The sequence below is a fragment of the Caretta caretta genome, chromosome 4 (genome assembly GCF_965140235.1).
Source record: "Caretta caretta isolate rCarCar2 chromosome 4, rCarCar1.hap1, whole genome shotgun sequence".
NCBI lineage: Eukaryota > Metazoa > Chordata > Testudines > Cheloniidae > Caretta > Caretta caretta.
This window is the reverse complement of record NC_134209.1, coordinates 17,862,922-17,882,504: the sequence shown is the minus strand read 5'-3', so window position 1 is coordinate 17,882,504 and position 19,583 is coordinate 17,862,922. Positions and strand designations below refer to the sequence as shown.

Here is a 19,583-nt window from a genome sequence, read left to right as displayed (position 1 = left end):
GTTAAAGATCAATTAATTGCCAGAATCATGTTATCCCATCATACCATCTCCTCCATATTTTCTTTGGTTTGGAGGTGGAAACATATCGAAGCATCCTCAATTGTGTGCGTGAATTGTTTGGGCTTGTGAGAGACTTGACCAGTTTGATGTTCTGTGTACGCAAGCTATTGTTGTTCCCAGGTTTAGGCCCTTTTGAGAGCTTTGCTTCCTCACACAGAATATCAACCTGGCCAACCCTCTCACAAGCCCAAACAATTCACACACACAACTGAGGATGCTTCGGTATGTTTCCACCTACAAACCAAAGAAAACAAAAGATAAAATGCAGACAGGACTACACTCTGTCCTTGTCCTGTATAAGGAATTCCCATTGAAAGGGACTTTTTATGCCAAAATGGTGAACAGAATGTGGCTCATATTTAAATGCAGCCAAACTCACCCATTAGTTTCAAATCTAGCCCTGTCCATACAGTGGGGCTTTCTTCGTGGGGTGTTCATCACTAGCCCATTGATTTCAGTGAGATTACTCTCAAGGAGTAAGGTACTACTCCATGTAAGTAAGGGTGGGAGAATCTTAGGCCTAGCTTGCAAATACTTCACAAAGTCAGAAAGAGACAAAAACCACTGGATTTTGCATTTGACAAATGCTCTACGGCCACCATTTATTACAAGCTAGATAACAGAAATAACAATAGCCCACTGAGTTGGATGATATGTAAAGACACTTGGACTTGCTCCCAAAATATGAACCAAATTTTTGGAGGTTCAAATGGTTTTGTCAGTATGCTGTTAGTAGTATTCCAGTAGCAGCCTCTGACGGGGTTGGGACTCACCACCACAGCGCCTCCTGCTGGTCACTCTGGTAATTAGCTCAGTTCATGCAGAGTGCCCTCTGCCAGTAGTGTCCTGTCTGTCTCTCACCCTAGATTAGCGTCTCGACCTATGTTGCTCCCAACTTGTGGCGTCCTCTTTGGGACACTGCCCTCCGGCAGTGCCTGCTGCTCCAGTCTCACCCCCTTCCGGGGCTTTGGTGTTATCAGCAGTCCTTCTTTTCACCCCAGCCACAATGGCCAACCACACCCCCACAGTCTAACCCCTTTTGGCAGGGATCTGGTGCAGTCTGTGATGGCCACTCCTAACAGCCAGGTGGAAGTGCGAGGGGGAAGGGGGGGACCCAGGGCCACCCTCTACTCTGGGTCCCGACCCAGGGACCCTTTGGTGGCAGCCTTCCTGCCTGCTCTCCTTCTCTCCCTTTGTCCATCTCTCTCCCTGGGCTGTTTCCCCTTCACACCAGGTAGGCCCTTTTTCTCAAGGACCACAGCCTGGCCCCCAGCCCCTCACCTAGGAGACAGACCTTCACCCTCTGAAGGCCTGGGAGAGGCTGCCTGCTTTCTTCCTGGGCAGCCTTTATATAGGGCCTAGCCTAGCCCTGATTGGCTGGCTGTAATATTGGCCCTGATTGGCTCTAACAGGCCCTCCCTGATTGGCTGCCGCCTTGTGCAGCTGTTCTGGCCTATTGTAGCCCAATTTGGCATGGGGGTGGGGCACCGCCCCACCACACAGCCCCACTGATGTATAAACGCATAATGAGAGAGAGACTTTGCCCTAAAGAGCTCACAAGTTAAATAGACTAGAAGGACAAGGAGAAATAGGTGAAGTAACTCAGCCAAGGTCATACAGCAGGTCAGTGGCCGAGCTGGGAACAAACCTCAGGTCTCCTTACTTTCAGTCCACTGTCTGACTAGGTCCAAGAAGGTTGACAGAGAGTTCTTGGGTTATAGGAGCTCGTCCAAACAGAAGCTGACTTCCTAATCGCTACTCAGTGATCATAACTCATCACTAATTACCACTGAGCATGAAAAAAGCAAACATTTGACCAGAAACAGTTTAGGGATTCAGAGACTGAGACATCGTCTCACATGGTGCCTTTCTGTTAAACCTTCCAAGGCATGGTCTAAAACTGCTTTACAAAAGGGTTTGTGCAATTATGAGCAATGAGTCCCCTATAGAGTAGATGAACATGAGTCAGCCACATAACAGCTGTTGTGCATTGCTTCTCAATGTGGTGTCATCTTCACAGGATAAAATCTAATACAAATCCTATGTGCGCTAGATGTGGAGAGTAAGACCTGAAAGCACCAAATACATCAGAAAACAAACGGCTTCCTTTTCACTTCAGGCCCAATTCATGGGGTGGAATGTGAATTGCAACCACTGCTTAACTCCTGTGTGTCTTGCATTTTATGGTGAGTCATTGCAGGGGATGTATTATTCAAACCATTTTATCTTGCTTCTTTGACATTCTAGATGGGCCCTATTTGAAGGATTCCGTTAGCATTCAAAGCTTGGCAGTTTCCTCCATCATTACTCTGTACTTTACAGATCTGGGTCAGCAGGTCAGTTGGACCACAGTAAGTATGTCCTTGTAACAATCAACACGATAGATCTTAACGTACAACACATTTCAAGCTTCAGATTGCTCCCACTTCCTTGGCCTGTCCTTCTCTATGTCAAATTGCATAATTATTTTATCATCCCTCAAACCCGAATTAAGTGATAGTCAGCCAAGTTATCAACCTAGTAACTCAGACATCTAATTAAAGATTAGAGGATGGACATAACAATAGTCCCTGAGGCAAAAAAATCATTTTTTTAAAAAATAGGAAAATAGGAATAGGAAGGATCAGGCTATAGATTACGTTCTGAAGCTGACTAATGAAGCTAAGGATGCCAAGGTATTTTAACCTCTTTGATACGGAGTGCCACAACGACAGAATTAATTTTCAATAGATACTGAAATTTACTTTATGAAATAGCAACGTAGTTATATTACAGTAACGCCTGCGGGAGGGGGCTGACTGATCATTGTGCTAAGCGCTGTACCAACACATAGTAAGAGGCAGTCCTTGCCCCAAAGAGATTACTGTCTAAATAGACAAGACAGTTAAAGGGTGGAGAGGAAATAGAGGTACACATCACACATCAGGTTGCAGAGGTGGGATTAGAACCCAGGTCTCCTGAGCTCAATCCAGTGCTCTGTCTACTTGACCATGCTGCTATACCCTATGGCTTTTCTATAAGCTATGATATATGATTTTTGAGAGCCCCAGACCCATCAGCAAACAGAGCTTTTGGGGGAGGAGAGGGGAATTCCTGGTTTTTGCATGCGGAAACATACGTTATTTAGAGTTGCTTGGTTTCTGAAAGTGATAAAAGGAAGTATGTAGTCATTCATAGCAATCAATACTCTGTAAATTACTTACACTTCTTTTAATGTTGCACTTGAATTAGTTTTTAATTGCCATCGATGAGGAAGGACCAGATTCTCACAACCTTCCCCATACTGAGTATTCTACTACTTAGCAGTCAGAATTAAAGCCCCTCTCAATGGGCTAGTTGGAGCCTGCATGAAGGGCAGTGTGGAACTGCTGCCTCCCAGAGGCAGCCCTAGGATGGAATTGTGACTCAGGTAGCCACCCGCATCTTGGACAGGAAGGAGTGAATGACCACAAGTCTTAGAAGGGAACAGCTTCCTCTTGGCATGTGCCTAGGTAGCTACTCTTGATCCTCTCCCAGCCCTCTTGTTGGAGGGGCATGCAACAAGAAAGCAGGGCCTCCTCTCTGCACTAAGCCAAAGATCCAAGTAGGTCGAGCCAGGGCTTGGGAAGGCAGGGGAATGTGACTGTCCTGCTCACCTTGAGCATGGCCAGGGCCCAGTCTAGCCCACTGTGAGGAAGGCTGTGAGAATCTGGCCCTTAGTATTTCCATTTCTTGGTCAGAATCGATAGGAGAAGCTAATTGGTAGCTTGTAGCCACAGCCCTGCCACGGGGCAGGGGAGCACTGGAAAGATTCCCACCTTAGAGAAACAAAATGTTTCTTAGAGCTGCTCGCTTGCACTGTGGGAAATTAATCTGTGACACCCCCCCCCCACACAAGGGACACAACACACATCCCCCCTCCTCCCAACCAGTTACTAGCCCTTGTGCTCCCTGAAATATACGGGCTGCCATTCTGGCTGGTTCTTACAGGATAAGTCTTGGCTGCCAAGCCTGGGCGAGCTTCGTACACATGGAGCATCCCCATTGCACAGTGCTACCCGTGCCTGACCCATGTAACTGCACCCACGGTTCTGTACTAGCCCGTGTGCTGGGATGGATTTCTGGGGGCATAGCCCATGGTTCTTAGCGGTGCGTAAAAGCTGGCTACTCTTATTAATTCATTCACAGGGTGCTCTCTCTTACCTCGCAGGGAGCTGCTCTCTGTGGCAGGGACAGGGGACAATGCTTTATGAACATAACCTCCAAGTGGGGTTACTCATTGTTTATGCAGATAGTTCTGAAGGTGAAAGCAAACAGCATTTGGCAGGAAGAGCTTTTAATGAGCGTGTCATCCAGGAACTCAGTTTGCAAACCACCAAGTGGGCCATAGCGCACTCAACTGACTTCTCTACCTCTCCACTTCTTTCCTGTCCGCCACGCTTAGAAGTGGGTCTTCACATCACACCTTCCCCAGGAGGTGGGTGTGAGATTCTGGACAGCTGACAGTATGCCGGCAGGAGGATGTATTGGATGGCATCTCTGTATGCTGCACTTCCGCAGCCATTGAGCAGGCAACAGTTGGGTTAAGACACAGTGCAGAAACAGGGAGCAGTTAGACAGGAATATACAACCCCGATGGAATTGTGGGATAGCACTGGAGGACTAACAGCACCCTCGCTTGATTCACATGCATTCTCACTGCAAAGTAGGCATGTTGCAAGCCAGGGCCAGCTCTAGGCTTTTTGCCACCCTAAGCAAAAAAATTTTTGGCCACCCCCACTTTTTTTTCATACCCCCCTGTCACCAGCTTCGCCCGAATTTCACCCTTTCCCAAATCCCCAGCCCTGCCTCCTCCCCCGGGTGTGCCTCATTCCCCCCACATTGCTTCCTGCAGCTTCCTCCTCCCCCCCCCCCCCGCAACCCTTTGCCCTAGCTCACCTCTGCTCCTCCTGCTCCCTTGAACAAGCCGCCACTCCGCTTCTCCCCCTCCCTCTCAGGCGAGGGAGAGGCAGCGCGTTCAGGGGAGCAGGCAGAGCGGAGGTAAGCGAGGGTGGGGGGGAGCGTAGGAAGTAACGGGGGGAGAGTAGAGGAACCAGTTCCCCACCCCAGCTCACTTCCGCTCCACCACCACTGCCTCCCCCAAGCACGCCGCCACTTGGCTTCTCCTCCCTCCCAGACTTGCCGCACGAAACAGCTGTTTCGCGTGCAGCAAGCCTGGGAGGGAAGGGGGAGAAGAGGAGCTGCGGTGGCGCGCTCAGGGGAGCAGGCAGAGGCGAGCTGGGGTGCCGGGGGCACATTTCTAGGGGCGCGGCAGGGCCGGCGCCGGAATGCCGCCCCAAGAAATGTGCCGCCCCAAGCACCTGCTTGTTTTGCTGGTGCCTAGAGCCGGCCCTGTTGCCAGCCCAGGCTGAAGTGGAATTCCAGCTCAAGCCTACAGCCCCAGCTGTCCCTGTTAGCTTGGGCTTAATGCACCCTCCAGCCTGGGTGCGAAGTTTTTCTGTGTGGAGAGATGGGAGAATTAGGGACAACATGTGGGCTCTAGCTGGGATAACTCTGTAGGGAAGACATGCCCACACAAGCTGACTGTGGGCAGTGGTCCCTCAGTGCCTCCCCTGCACAGCTGCATAAGGTGTAATGGAGCAGCAATATGATCTGCCCCTCAGTAATCCAGGCAGGTAGCAATCACTGTGCATTACTAACCATTACTGCAAATCACTTACAGAACGGACCCATTTTGACTGTGCCTCAGCAATGAACTAGTGCTTTGCAGACACATCGGCAAAGGGCATGTTACTGCCCGACTTTTGTCCTGGACAAGGGCAGCTTCCGGGTCAGAGCTGCAAGATGGCACATCTCTTCCCTGCAATTTGTGATGGTCTTACAGTCCTAGCCCTCTAGGCTTTCACCTGTAGGCATTTGTAGCTGTTCTGCTGAATGAATGCCACATAGATTTCTGCTTTCCCTGGAGGGCAGAAGGCAACACCCTGAAAGGTGCATTCTTGGAGTCTGAACTCAGAATCGCAGGAGCATCTGCCCAATATGCTCTTCCCTTTGCATGTTTAGTTCCACCACTTCAGCCAGATCGTCAACTGGTGTAAATCAGCATAAGTGTGTTGACTAGGGTTGTCAACTCTGACTGAAGCTATACTGGGAGATGTTTTTCCCCAACATGACAATGTCATTTTCTTAAAATAGCCTATTAAAATCTCCCAGATTGCTTTCAGTAATCACCAGGAGATCGATGCTGATTCTGGGAGACTCCAGGCCAATCCAGGAGGGTTGGCAACCCTAGTGTTGACTTCAGTGGAGTTAATTCAATTGACCACGTATGGCCCATTGACTTCCATAGAGCTATACTGATTTACACCAGCGCTTCTGGTACTGTTTCATGTTTGTAGATTATTTAGTTGTAACAATAACTGAGTTTAATCTCTTCCTTCCCAGTGGTTTATGTCGCCTAAAACAGGAGCATAACCAAAGCTTAATTCCCCATTGTCAATAATGAATTTATAGCGAGGCATCAGTACCACAGGTGATAGCATCTTTTACTATTTAATTCATGTGTAGAAAGTCCTCTCCATGGGTTTCTCAATATTCATCTTACCACATTGTCATAGAATCATAGGCTTTAAGGTCAGAAGGGACCATTATGATCATCTAGTCTGACCTCCTGCACAACATAGGCCACGGAATCTCACCCACCAACTCCTGTAACAAACCCCTAAATTATGTCTGAGCTATTGAAGTCCTCACATCGTGGTTTAAAGGCTTCAAGATGCAGAGAATCCTCCAGCAAATGACCCGTGCCCCATGCTGCAGAGGAAGGTGAAAAAACCCCAGAGCCTCTGGCAATCTGCCCTGGGGGAAAATTCTTTCCCAACCCCAAATATGGTGATCAGCTAAACCCTGAGCATGTGGGCAAAACTCACCAGCCACACACCCAGGAAAGAATTCTCTGTAGTAACTCAGATCCCACCCCATCTAACATCCCATTACAGGCCATTGGGCATATCTACCGCTAGTAGTCGAAGATCAAATAATTGCCAAAATTAGGCTATCCCATCATATCATCTCCTCCATAAACTCATCGAGCTTTGTCTTGAAGCCAGATATGTCTTTAGCCCCCACTGCTTCCCTTGGAAGGCTGTTCCATATACTAAACTGTCTCAGTTCTCAGCAGGAGGAATATTCTTCCTCACTGTGCCATTAGTTTAAATATTCAGAACTTTTATGGTAGGGTTATTCTATAACAGCATACAGTGTATAAACTATTGTATTGTACAATACAAAGCATTTAAAACTTTTATTTATTTAAGATTTATGGTTATTGATGATTATAGTAGTGCTCCATGGCCCCAGCCAAATGAGCTGCAGCAGAGATTTGAGCACCTGAGTGCACTGGCCACCGGGCTACTGGGTATTCTGTGGTGGGTTGGCCCCCTAAGCCGTTTTTTCATGAGAAAGGGCTGACTTGGTTTGGGCACCTGGCTCCCGGAGAGAGTTCACAGCTGAGAATCCCAAGCCGAAATTAGCATCTCCCTTCAGACCATCAGTCAATCATCTAGAGGGCCAGATCCATGGGAATTAGGCACCTTTGTGAATCTGGGCCCTAAACCCCATCTCTTCCCTCTGCATTTCAGGCCTTTTGAATCATAGAATCATAGAATATCAGGGTTGGAAGGGACCCCAGAAGGTCATCTAGTCCAACCCCCTGCTCAAAGCAGGACCAATTCCCAGTTAAATCATCCCAGCCAGGGCTTTGTCAAGCCTGACCTTAAAAACCTCTAAGGAAGGAGATTCTACCACCTCCCTAGGTAACGCATTCCAGTGTTTCACCACCCTCTTAGTGAAAAAGTTTTTCCTAATATCCAATCTAAACCTCCCCCACTGCAACTTGAGACCATTACTCCTCATTCTGTCATCTGCTACCATTGAGAACAGTCTAGAGCCATCCTCTTTGGAACCCCCTTTCAGGTAGTTGAAAGCAGCTATCAAATCCCCCCTCATTCTTCTCTTCTGCAGGCTAAACAATCCCAGCTCCCTCAGCCTCTCCTCATAACTCATGTGTTCCAGACCCCTAATCATTTTTGTTGCCCTTCGCTGGACTCTCTCCAATTTATCCACATCCTTCTTGAAGTGTGGGGCCCAAAACTGGACACAGTACTCCAGATGAGGCCTCACCAATGTCGAATATAGGGGAACGATCACGTCCCTCGATCTGCTCGCTATGCCCCTACTTATACATCCCAAAATTGCCATTGGCCTTCTTGGCAACAAGGGCACACTGCTGACTCATATCCAGCTTCTCGTCCACTGTCACCCCAGGTCCTTTTCTGCAGAACTGCTGCCTAGCCATTTGGTCCCTAGTCTGTAGCTGTGCATTGGGTTCTTCCGTCCTAAGTGCAGGACCCTGCACTTATCCTTATTGAACCTCATCAGATTTCTTTTGGCCCAATCCTCCAATTTGTCTAGGTCCTTCTGTATCCTATCCCTCCCCTCCAGCGTATCTACCATCTACCATTTCAGGCCTTTTGAGCTTAGACAGATCTCCACTCAGCTTCTTGGCTTCTGAGCATCCCTCTCTCTAGGCACCTAAGTCTCCCCATGCAGGATATGAGAGCCTGGGCACCTAACTTGGAGATGAAGATTCCACTTGGCCACAGGGCACCTAAAAGTTAGTCATTGCAACTCCTAAGCCACTTTTTGAATCTAACCCCAAGTTATTTAAGAGCCTAAGTGCCAACTTCAAAAATGACAAAGGCACTTTAGGACCCTAAATCTCATCAAAAGACAATGGAGCTTAAACTCTTAAGTGCTTTGTCACATGAAGTACTGTAACTGGGCCTCACCGTGCCACGCTGGGTTCAGCCTCCTGGTCCCGCTCCCCAGTGAGTCAGGACCTCTTCTAGCTGGTACAACATCTATGCTCTTTATTCCTGTGTCCGGTCCCCACCACCAAGCTCTAACTATTTACAGGTTCGGACTAGCACAGGCCTCAATGGCACCAGGCTCCTAGCTCCCTCTGAGCCTACTCTCCTCTCCTGGTCTCCATCCCCCTGGGCTCACTTCCTCCTAAGCTTTTAGCCCCTGTTAACGAGGCAGGCAGGTGTGGCCAGTTTCCGGGCCAGTCCTAGCTAGTGGCCAGCCCCTACCCATTTCTCCTGACTGGGTGGCAGGAGCTGTTTAGGGCTTCCTCTGCAGTGCCCTGCCACCAGAACTCAACAACTAACATTCCCTCTGAGGACAGTTCTTCCCCACAAACTAGTCTCAACAGGTGCTGCCAGGTGCTGAAAATCTGGCCAGTTGATTTAGATGCCTAAGTGGGTCTGGAGCTCTTTCAGAAGTTGGTCCTATGTGTTTTCCAAGCAACTAACATACTTTAGATTGCTATATAGCCACTCTTAAGAGGTTTCTTCTGTTTGATTTGGAACCAATTCCAAAGCAATTCCCCATTATAGGTAAAAGTGAATTATCAGACCAGTAGAATTTTGCATATCAGAAAGAACTTTTAAAGTATAACCAGTGTATGTAAATAATATAAAATTAATAATTTTTTTCTCTCAGTTTATACAGTAATATTCCTTTAAGAAATGTCGAGGGGAAATTGTTCTCTTCCAGCTGTCTCTTCTAGTGCTGGATGGATGAGGTAATATTTACTAGACCAACTTCTGTTGGTGAGAGAGAGAAACTGTTGAACTCCATAAAGCTCTTTTTAAAGTTGCCTACTCAGTTGGTCAGAAAATGGATTATCTGTCCCTCAAAACAATTTGAGATTTGTTTATCTGGAGCTGTTTAAAAAATCACTTTTTTTAACAAAATGGAATTCTGGAAAAAAAATTGGTTCAGGTCAATTATTGGATTTTTTTCCCTAAAAGATCTGCTCTATGAACTATTTTTGAGAATTTCTTTGCCCTTTGCTAAGATGGAGGACAGACTAGATGGTCACAGTGGCCTTTTTCTTGCCTTAGAATCTGTGAATCAAAGCATTTTATTTCAATTTCAACTTGTTTTTTTTAATTTTTAATTTTGTATATATACAAGTTTTGAAGCCAAAAATCAAAACTTTTCACTCTAAAAATGTCAAAACAGGATAATTCAATATTTTCAAAACTTTTTTCAATTTTTTTTTCTAAAATAACATTTCTTCATGATTGATACAATTTTGTAAAACATTTCAGTTGAAAGAAAATGGCTTTTTCTTACAGGAAATTCCATCTCTAGTCTTTTCCCCTCCCTGTTTCTTCCGGAACTAAAATTAGCACAAACTTGTAATTTACTTCTGTGCAAGAACTGTTAGTTGTTTTTGCCTAGCACTGGGAGTAGAAAAGGTTAGTTTTCTGCAGCAGAGATGCTAGTGGGATCTGAGTTCACAGATCATTTTTATATGGCTCCTAAAAAAATGCTACCTTGGTGGGTTTGAATTCCTCATTAATGGGGTGTTGGTGTTTTGTTTAATCTGTGACCAATTTGGGGCCTAATCTAGTAGGCAGAGACCTCTTTTATATATTGCCTTGTTGTGTGGCTGACAGATAACAATACACAAGGCTCTTATTGTAAATCAGCCTCAAGCCACTCCTCTGTCTATCTAATTCACGTTTTTGTTAAAACTCTCCTTATTTGGGCAGTGATTACACAATCAGGTTTAGTTGGGTCTGTTATCTAGCCACTAAGGGTGTCAGGCGCCATCATTATCCTCATAGTCAGAGGTGAAGAAAATATGATAAAAGCCAACTCAAAGAGGTGAGCATGAAGCTTTATTAATTTGCAGTTTAAGTCTGCCAATTTAATGAGGTTGTTAAGACCTGAAAACAGAACTTCATTTAGGCTTCTATTCGGCAATGTATTTAAGCATGTGCCTAACTTTAAGAACATGAGTGCCATTGACTTCAAAGAGATTATGCATATGCTTAAAGTTAGGCAATTTCTTAAGTACCTTGCTGTTTGCGGGAATTAAAATGCTTGGTTTAACAGCAGAACTGGAATACATTTAGGGTTTGTCTATACATGCCATTTAGGAAAGTTAACTCGGATTAACTAAAGGTGTGAATTTAAAGTGGATTAGTGGATTAGTGAAACCCCATTAAACCTCTAGGTGTATGCTTTTATTCTGAAATAAAGTGGATTTCATTTGATTTAGATTAATTCAATTTTTAATTAAAATAAATTAGATTACATCCAATTTAATTCTGAATAAGAGCATTGATGCAGGGGTTCCATTAATCCACTTTAAAGTTAATTCAGATTAATCTTTCTGAGGGTCCCCATGTAGGTGCCTTAGATTGTAATGATTTAGATTATAAACTCTTTGGGGGCAATGATTGTCTTTTTGTTCTGTATTTGTGCTGTGCCCAGCATAATAGAGTTCTGGACCAAGACTGAGGTTCTTAGATATTAGTGTAACGCAAGTCATTAGTAATAATCAGTTACACTGTTCTAAGTGCAGGAAGACTTTCATTCTCTAACTTGACTTACTACTGCACACTGCAATGGATGTCTGTTAAATAATACAGTTGGTTGAAAAATGGGAATTATGTTAGATGGGAATTAAATTCTTTTGATCATTTCCCATAAAAAATCATTTTTGACAGACCACTGAAACCCCCTTTTTTCCCCATTTTTGAAAAATTGTTTTTATTTAAAACAAAATGTGTTCAGTAAAAAAATTTCAGCATCTGAAAACCAAGAAAAAAACAAAAAAACATTTTAACCAGAAAATGGGGAAAAATCACAGAAAAAATTAAGTTTGGTCAAAGAAACATTTTTTTTACTTTGGCACCCCCCGCCCACACACACAGTCTCTAATAAATAATGGAAACATAATGAGGATAATAGCACTTTTTGTCTTAAGCCTGCTTTCCAGACTAATCAATCTACACCACACGCCTTTGGGGGGGATAAGTAATGTAATTCCCGATGTAGAGACATGGGAAACAGAGACAGAAACGTTAAATGGTTCCAAAATAACAAAGTATACTAGCTATAAAGCTATCCCTCCCCCTGCTCCCATTCATGTCTGGGTAATGCAACTCTGTGCAGGAGGAGAGGACATGGTTTATTGAAAGGATCAGGTATTCCTGTTCCCTGAGAAAGGAAGAAACAAGTCACCTGGTTCTTCTCTTGCTTATATAACCCACACCCACTGAGCATGCACTCCCCCCTGCTAGTGATGGCTAGGTTGATGCGTGTGCTCTAGCCTTGGTTAATCGGCTGGGGTCATTTAGCTCAAACAGGCGTGTGTTTCATGATCCCGAGTTCCCAGGTTCAGTTCCCCCCCTGCCAACAACAACCCATCCTGGTGAGTGGTGGTAAACTGGGAGTAATGCCACTGAATAAAGACATGTGAAAAGTACTTCACTTAGGAAGTAAAAATCAAATGTACGACTACAAAATGGGGAATGACTGAGTAGGTCGTAGTACTGCTGGAAAGGATCTGGTGGTTATAGCGGACCACACACAGATATGAGTCGTCAATGCACTGAAGCTTCAAAAAAGGCTAATATGATTCTGGGATATATTAACAGGTGTGTTGTATGGAAGACACAGCAGGTATCTGTCCAGCTCCACTCAGCACTGGTGAGGCCTCAGCTGGAGTACTGTGTCCAATGGTGAGCATCACAATTTAGGAAAGATGTGAAGAAACTGGAGAGCGTCCAGAGGAGAGCAACAAAAATGATAAAAGATTTAGAAAATCTGATTTAGGAGGAAAGGTTAAAACAACTGGGCATGTTTAGTCTTGAGGAAAGAAGACTGAGGAGGGGCCTGAGAACAGTCTTCCAATATGTTAAGGGCTGTTCTAAAGCAGACAGTGATCAATTGGTCTCCATGTCCTCTGAAGATAGGACAAGAAGTAAGGGGCTTAATCTGGAGCAAGGGAGACTCAGGTTAGATGTTAGAAAAAACTTTCTAACTCTCTGGGTAGTTAAGCTCTGGAATAGGCTTCCAAGGGAGGTTATGGATTTCCCATCATTGGAAGCTTTTGAAAACAAGTTGGATGAACACCTATCGGGGATGGCCTAGGTTTACTTGGTCCTGTCACAGCACAGGGGGCTGGACTTGATGACTTTTGGAGGTCCCTTCCAGCCCTACATTTCTCTGATTCTATGAAGTCTGTGTAAAGAAATCAGGGTATGTAAGAAGAGAATCACACTCCAAGCCCTTATGTTTCAAAGTATTGTGAGAGGAAGTTGCTAAATCACCAAAGAGCAGTGGTTCTCAACCTTTTCCATAACAGGACCATCTCCTCCTCTCTAGTCCAGACCTGTTCAGGACCCCTCTCCCAATGTGGCCATGTGGGAAGATACCTTGATACCTGTTTGGGAACTCCTGGGGCAGGGCTGCTTTCCACAGGTTGAGAATCTTTGCCGTAGAGAAAGCAAATCATGTGGCTTGGACTCAATGTGAGATTGTGAAAGAGGCCAGGGAATGGGCTTGTATACAATACCACAGTCCAGAGGTCATCATTTGGTAAGAGGCAAGACAAATGAAGTGCACAAAGTATGGGGAAGTAACGGGGGAATAGGGGTCCCAGCAAATTTGTGTGGTCAGTGTAAAGAGGAGAAAGAGAGAGCAGTAAATGAGATGCTGATAGGATCAATGAATGGGAGAAAATGTGAGATCAAGATAGAACGTGAGCTGATGGTTGGGAGGATAGGCCAGTGGATGACTGGAAGAGTGGATCATAAATAAGCCTGGGCCTGTGGATTTTGTGGCCAATTTGATGACAATTATGTGGCAAGGCCCTCTGATTTCTGTAATGCACCACCAAGGAATTCTGGGGTAAACTGAAAACTCTGCAGTAGTGACAATAGCAAAAGAACATACAATTTTATTAACTAGTTCTACATGCTCAATGTCCTTAGTATACAATTGTCTTAACATTGACTAACACAGGAAGGTATCAGAAAGCTGCATTTTGACAAAGCTTTCTGATTTGTTACACCCATTTACATCACTTGAGAATCTGGTCCCAGAAAGTAGATATGCTGAATAAGAAGGTTTTTTTTTTTTTACAGTCACTTTTCTGATCATAATTTTGAGACACAAGTGACCTCAGTTCTAAACAGACACTTGGTTCATGGCTGAGATTTCTGATTCAATGCATAATGTTACATATAATGCACGTTGCTTTACTTTGGCACAACTGGACAAGCCATGAACTAATGCGTGTCAACACTGTGAACTTTGAAATGTAGCCTTCTGCAAAGGCAAACTGTACACACATGGTTGTTTTTTTTTTCTTTAGTTAATGAAGTTAAATAGTTTTCAACTTCCAGAGCTATCAACAAAGAACAGATTGAGTTTGCCTGACACTGTATATAATGGTATAATGTTGTTTAGGCCTTTCTTTGGCCCACATACACTCTCGGCCCTTTGTTATTGCCCAGCAGCTGCAGAGAAATCTACTGATAAGGGAAGCGGGGACCTTCCTGCTGTTGAAATTGGCCAACTGGCTGATCATAATTCATCAGATGCCAGTGCTAATAAGGCCAAGTTGAATGCTATGATTGTTTCTCTCTCTGTGTCAGGAGCAAAAGCCACAAGCATATAACTAACCTTGCCAGAATGTCAGTTCTCCAGGAAGGCAGCTGGAAGCGTAGTGAATTTTAAGACAGGCAAATGTTTTATGCACTGTTGAGCATAGCACATGTGCAAGAATGGGTGCATGCATATTAAAGGCCTCCCCTGTGGGTTGTTGTTGTTGTAAGGGCAAAGACAATGTAGACAGAATTCCAGGGCACTAAAGTAGCTAACTCATTTTCCTAATTGCTAAGTGCTGATTTCTATTCCCCGACTCAGAGCGGTGCCTTCCTCGACTGAAACCCATGAGATTACTGAGAAGGTGGGGTGCTACTCACTTTGAGGAAGGCTGGTAGTCTCTGGCCATCTGACCTGTCTATATTTGGATAATTTTGTAGGAACTGAGGCTCAGCAGGGTGGATTTCCAAAAAACGTTCAGCGCTGGTCTACCTCTGGCTCCTGTTGATGTTGATAGTTTTACCATTCATGTCATTGGGAGCAGAGGTAGGCCAACACTGTGTCCTGTTGGAAATCCCACTTTAAAGGTCTCTTCTGGGCTCTTACAGACCAGGAGTAACTGGGCCCTGGTCAACCACCTTCATACAACTTTTGAACAGTGGACTGTGGAGTTGACCAACACATTAGCTGGTGACTCTTAGAGGGCTGCCCAGTCCAGGTACTGATCCCACTCATTCCCTTGAGATGTATGGGTGATCTCAGTAAAAGCTTTAGGTTAGCAAGACAGGATAATTTAATCTATATCATAAAATAGCAAACATCTTTATGCAACACATTGAATGTGGCACTCAGGAGAGGTTTGTACTTTTAGAAGCAGGGGTCCCATAGCTAATCCCAGCTGCCCATGATCTACCCAGAGGCCTGGGAATGTGTAACAATTATATAAACAGTATTACTGGCTGGGAATCCCCAGTTACCTAAGGGACCCAGCTCCCATTAACTTTATTCTTGGACAATCCCATCCTTGTACTCGCGAACACATTCTTAACTGTTACAAGCTGAATGCACCACAGTATTTTCCATTTTTGTACAATTGTGTGGGTTAGAGCCTCATTACTGTTGATTCTATACAAAGTCTATGTACAACATAGAACGTTACACCGAAGGAAAGCTGCGTGACTTCTGATTTATGCAGCAGAACAGCAATGGAGTTTGTACGTGTTCACTGATCGGAAGATTGTTGGATTACCTTGAACGCCCATGATTCTTTGTATTGTAGCAGAGGAATGCCATGAGGCTGGAAGAGTGGTTGGGCATGCAAGGGTCCATGGACTGTTTATTAACAGCTTGTGACCTCCCACAAATTTGAAATTAACAAGGGGCTGCAAATAAACTCTCGGTCTCTCTTACTCTCTCCCCAAACATCTTCTCTGGGTTCTAGCTGCAGAGTTTGAAAGCCATTTGGAACAGCAAGCTGCAGGCTGCTAATCATCTCTGTGTAACTGGAGTAGTGTCCCATCGAGACCACTGCTCTGGCCTGGGCAGAATTGACAGTTGGTTTGAGAGTGTCATAAAATGTGATTATTAGGGATGTGGTTAATAGATTCTTTAGATCCTCAAAAGTGTGTTCTTGTGTCTTTTATTCCGGATCCATGGAGTCCATTTTATACAGTTCAGAAAAACAGTTCAGTTGACTGTTTAAGGACAGGCTAGGTAGGAATTTAGCCCAAGAAGTTATTGTACTGAAGAACTGATCTATATTTCAGGTTTAACTATAGCCGGATTTTTCAAAATGCTCAGCACCAGATGAGCCAGATTTCCAAAAGACCTTAGCACTCAAGACCTTATTTAGGTAGCTAAATAAGAGAGGCATGTTGCCTAGTGGATAATGCACTGGATTGGGACTTGAGAGATTTGGGTTCTCCTTCTGGTGGCCTCAGGTAAGCAGCTTAACCTCTTTTTTGCCTCAGTTTGTGAAACGGAGATAACTCTCCTTTGTGAATGGCTTTGAGACTTCTAGATGAAAAGTTCCATGGAAATGCACCTCACTGTTGTAAATAACCAGGTTTTCAAAAGGGCCACTTCATTTAGGTGCCTACAGGGGAGTTGATGGATGCTGAATTCTTTTTGAAATCTGGCCCACAAATACACCCGGTGTCCCATAACTGCCAGTCATTCTCTGCCCATGTTGGAGTTAGGTTACAGATGGGTATGCACATGTGTCACCTGGGTTGTGCCTGAATATAGACAAAGCTATAATAACTGTGCACTGATTTACAATCACTTGTTTGTTTTCGGGGGCTGGCAGGTATGTGTCCTACTGAAGTGGCAGACACAGCCTTAGTTCTCTGCAAGGAATAGGGAGGGCTAGTGGCATCCAGCATCTCAGGACTGGTACTGGACCTTCCCTCTCTTCTGCCATAACCAGCAGAGCAGGCCCGGTACATTTCGCGGTTCACGCCTCCAGTGATTCTGGAGGGTTCTGACTGAGAATTCCTCCTTGGCCCGCTGCTCCACCTCAGCCACTTGCAGCACAAGCCAGGACGGAGCCTTAAATAGCTAGAAATGCTGCTTCACTGTCACTGTAACCCCAGGCCAAGAAATACAGGCCCGGGCAGACTCTGTCTGCAGGAATTAAAAGATAGCACCACGGATTTGGGGAGATGTTCAGGAGCTGGGAACAAAAAAGTTGTTTGACTGTCCAGCTAGCACTGCAGGACTTTACCGTCTGCTGCCAACCTGCCTCCAAAATCCTTAACAACAGTTGAGATAAAAGGCCAAAAATAGAGATCAGTTGAAGATATTGCCAAAATGGTGCCCTGTTGACTTTCCTGAGGTCGCAGAAGTATAAGTGGGGGTAGAAATTGGCCCAGAAGCTAATGCTGTATATTAAGATTTGACACAGTAACACTTGGAGATGGGATTTTTTCAAAGGAGTTTAAGGGAGTTAGGCACTCAGTGCTGTAGGATTTGGGTGCCTGTGGGTGTTGAGTCCCTAACTCTCTTAGGTTCCTTCGAAATCCCAGCCACGATCAACACACACACACACACAGAGTAATAGTCTCTATAATGAATATAAATAGAAGATATGCAGTATCATATTGACTGTGTGGTATGCACTGTATCCATTTGGCCTAGACTCAGAGTTGTACACCCAGCCACCCTCTGTCTTTCATTCGTCAAAAAACTAAACTCAGTCCTTTAGATAACTTATTTACTGCCGCTGTGGTCTTTTGTCCACATGATTGCCCCATACATGCTTAAAATATGTCATTGCTATTGCTTTGCTGATAGCCTCAGGCAATGACCCAAACTCATTGCTCCTAGCAAGGGTGCTCTCTCAACCACTCCCATCAGCTCCCCTCCCTGTGCGCACAGTACCTTGTTCGCATCCCTCACTGATGGAGGTGTCACCCATGAACTGGCAAACTACCCTTACATGGCATGGAAAGAGCCAAGGTACGTAGCTGAGAAAAGAGCAGCCGGGAAAGGTTAAATGGCCTCTCTGGAGTTCCATCCCGCAGCTCACCATAAATGAAATAATACTAGACTATTCCAAAATGCAATATGATCCACACTAGGGGTCTGTTACATGGCAGGGTAAAAAGGGCATGTCAAAAGTGTTATATGGAAGAATCAGCTAGTATATTCTCATGAAGACTTATTTGTGACTCTGTGGGCTTCTAGTTTATAAGTATGGAATTTTCCTGCTATTTCTTATTACGTCAAAATAACGTTTCTACTTTGTCCTCCAGGCTCCAGTCCCTCCCTCCCCCAATTTATCTTCTTTTTATCTCTTTTTGATTTAACTAGTGCATGAAGTGCAATTAGCTGGCATTAGAAATCCTGTGATCCCCTCTGGTGGTCCCACTGGGCTCATGTCGAGGCTCTAATCCAGCTGCATCAACCAGTCAGAGAAATTGTCTCATGTCTCTGCCACATTCCATCTGGGTTACAAGCAATGAATAACTTTAAGGAGCTCCTTTCACCTCTTCTGCAGTCATGTCTCCTAAATATACTTACTGCCTCATGTGGTTTGGGATTATAATCCCTGACCTGATTGTTATTCAGGGCGGTCAGGCTTCATTGGCATGACACACGGTACAAATTCTACCAAAGGGTAAATAAAATAAGAGCCAGACCCCTCGGGACCTGTCAGAGATAGGAATAATCTGATCCATGCAGGATGAATGAGGAATCAGGCTGGGTATGAGGTTTGCACCCCTGTGTCCCTTTGTCATTAATCAACATTAATGCTGATAGAATTAACATGCTAGGGGCTACTATCATTCTATAATCTCAGATCACTTTTTGTGATATTTTTAGTAGGTCAGAAGTTATTGAATAACCCATTGAGCGTCTGATGTTCAGACATGCTAAGTGCCCGGCAGCTCCAAATGAGACCAGTCCGAGCTCTGGTTCCTCTGAAAATCAATCACTGAGCAAGTGCGCCATTTTCAGAAGCATGTTGCAACTGCTGGCAGAGAATGGCTCTTTGTCCCCTCCTAATGGCTGGACCACAAGTGGATGTTTATGAGTCTGCTACTGCCTTCAAGCTAACTGGTGTGGTCTTGTAGCTCAAGGGGTACAGGCTTTAGATCCAGAGTTTCCAAATTCAGTCCCTGCAGCTGACCCCTCCTGTGGCTTTGTTACAAGATCACCAAGGCATTGTTTGGCCTTTTATTTTCAAAAAGGAACTAGTGGGTTGAAAAATGTTTGAAAATAAAGTTGGCTTGGGGGGCAGGGGTAGCCTAGATGACCTCTTAAGGTCCCTTCCGGTCCTATATTTCTATGATTCTGTGCACAAAGAATTGGAGTGTTCCCACACACCCAATTGTGGACTACACATCTGATTGTGCCAGTGGTTAACAAGGCAACAGCAGATGGTGTGGACAGGGAGAAATAGAGGCCCCTCTGATGGATCAGTGAGTAAAGATGCTCCTAAGCACCTGGTGATGAGCTCCTGCCCATAATGGGTTTGCCCCCCAAAAAAGAAAGACTTCTTCAATGCCACCAAGCAAATGGGACAGTGGCAGATTTGTGGCATACTGGGAGGGAGAGAAAAGGGG

General features: G+C 45.0%; 1 protein-coding gene across 3 annotated transcripts in view; it reads left to right on the top strand.

Annotated features, from left to right (window-relative positions):
- TECRL (trans-2,3-enoyl-CoA reductase like) overlaps window positions 1–19,583 on the top strand; it is a 112,374-nt gene that overhangs the window by 64,313 nt on the left and 28,478 nt on the right. Inside the window, exons 4-5 of one of the 3 annotated variants that reach the window (XM_048847561.2) lie at window positions 2,308–2,411; window positions 12,561–12,644. In XM_048847561.2, coding sequence (XP_048703518.1) covers window positions 2,308–2,411; window positions 12,561–12,644 — 188 coding nt within the window. The remainder of the gene's footprint in view (window positions 1–2,307; window positions 2,412–12,560; window positions 12,645–19,583) is intronic. The other 2 variants (XM_048847564.2, XM_048847563.2) reach the window with 2 other exon arrangements.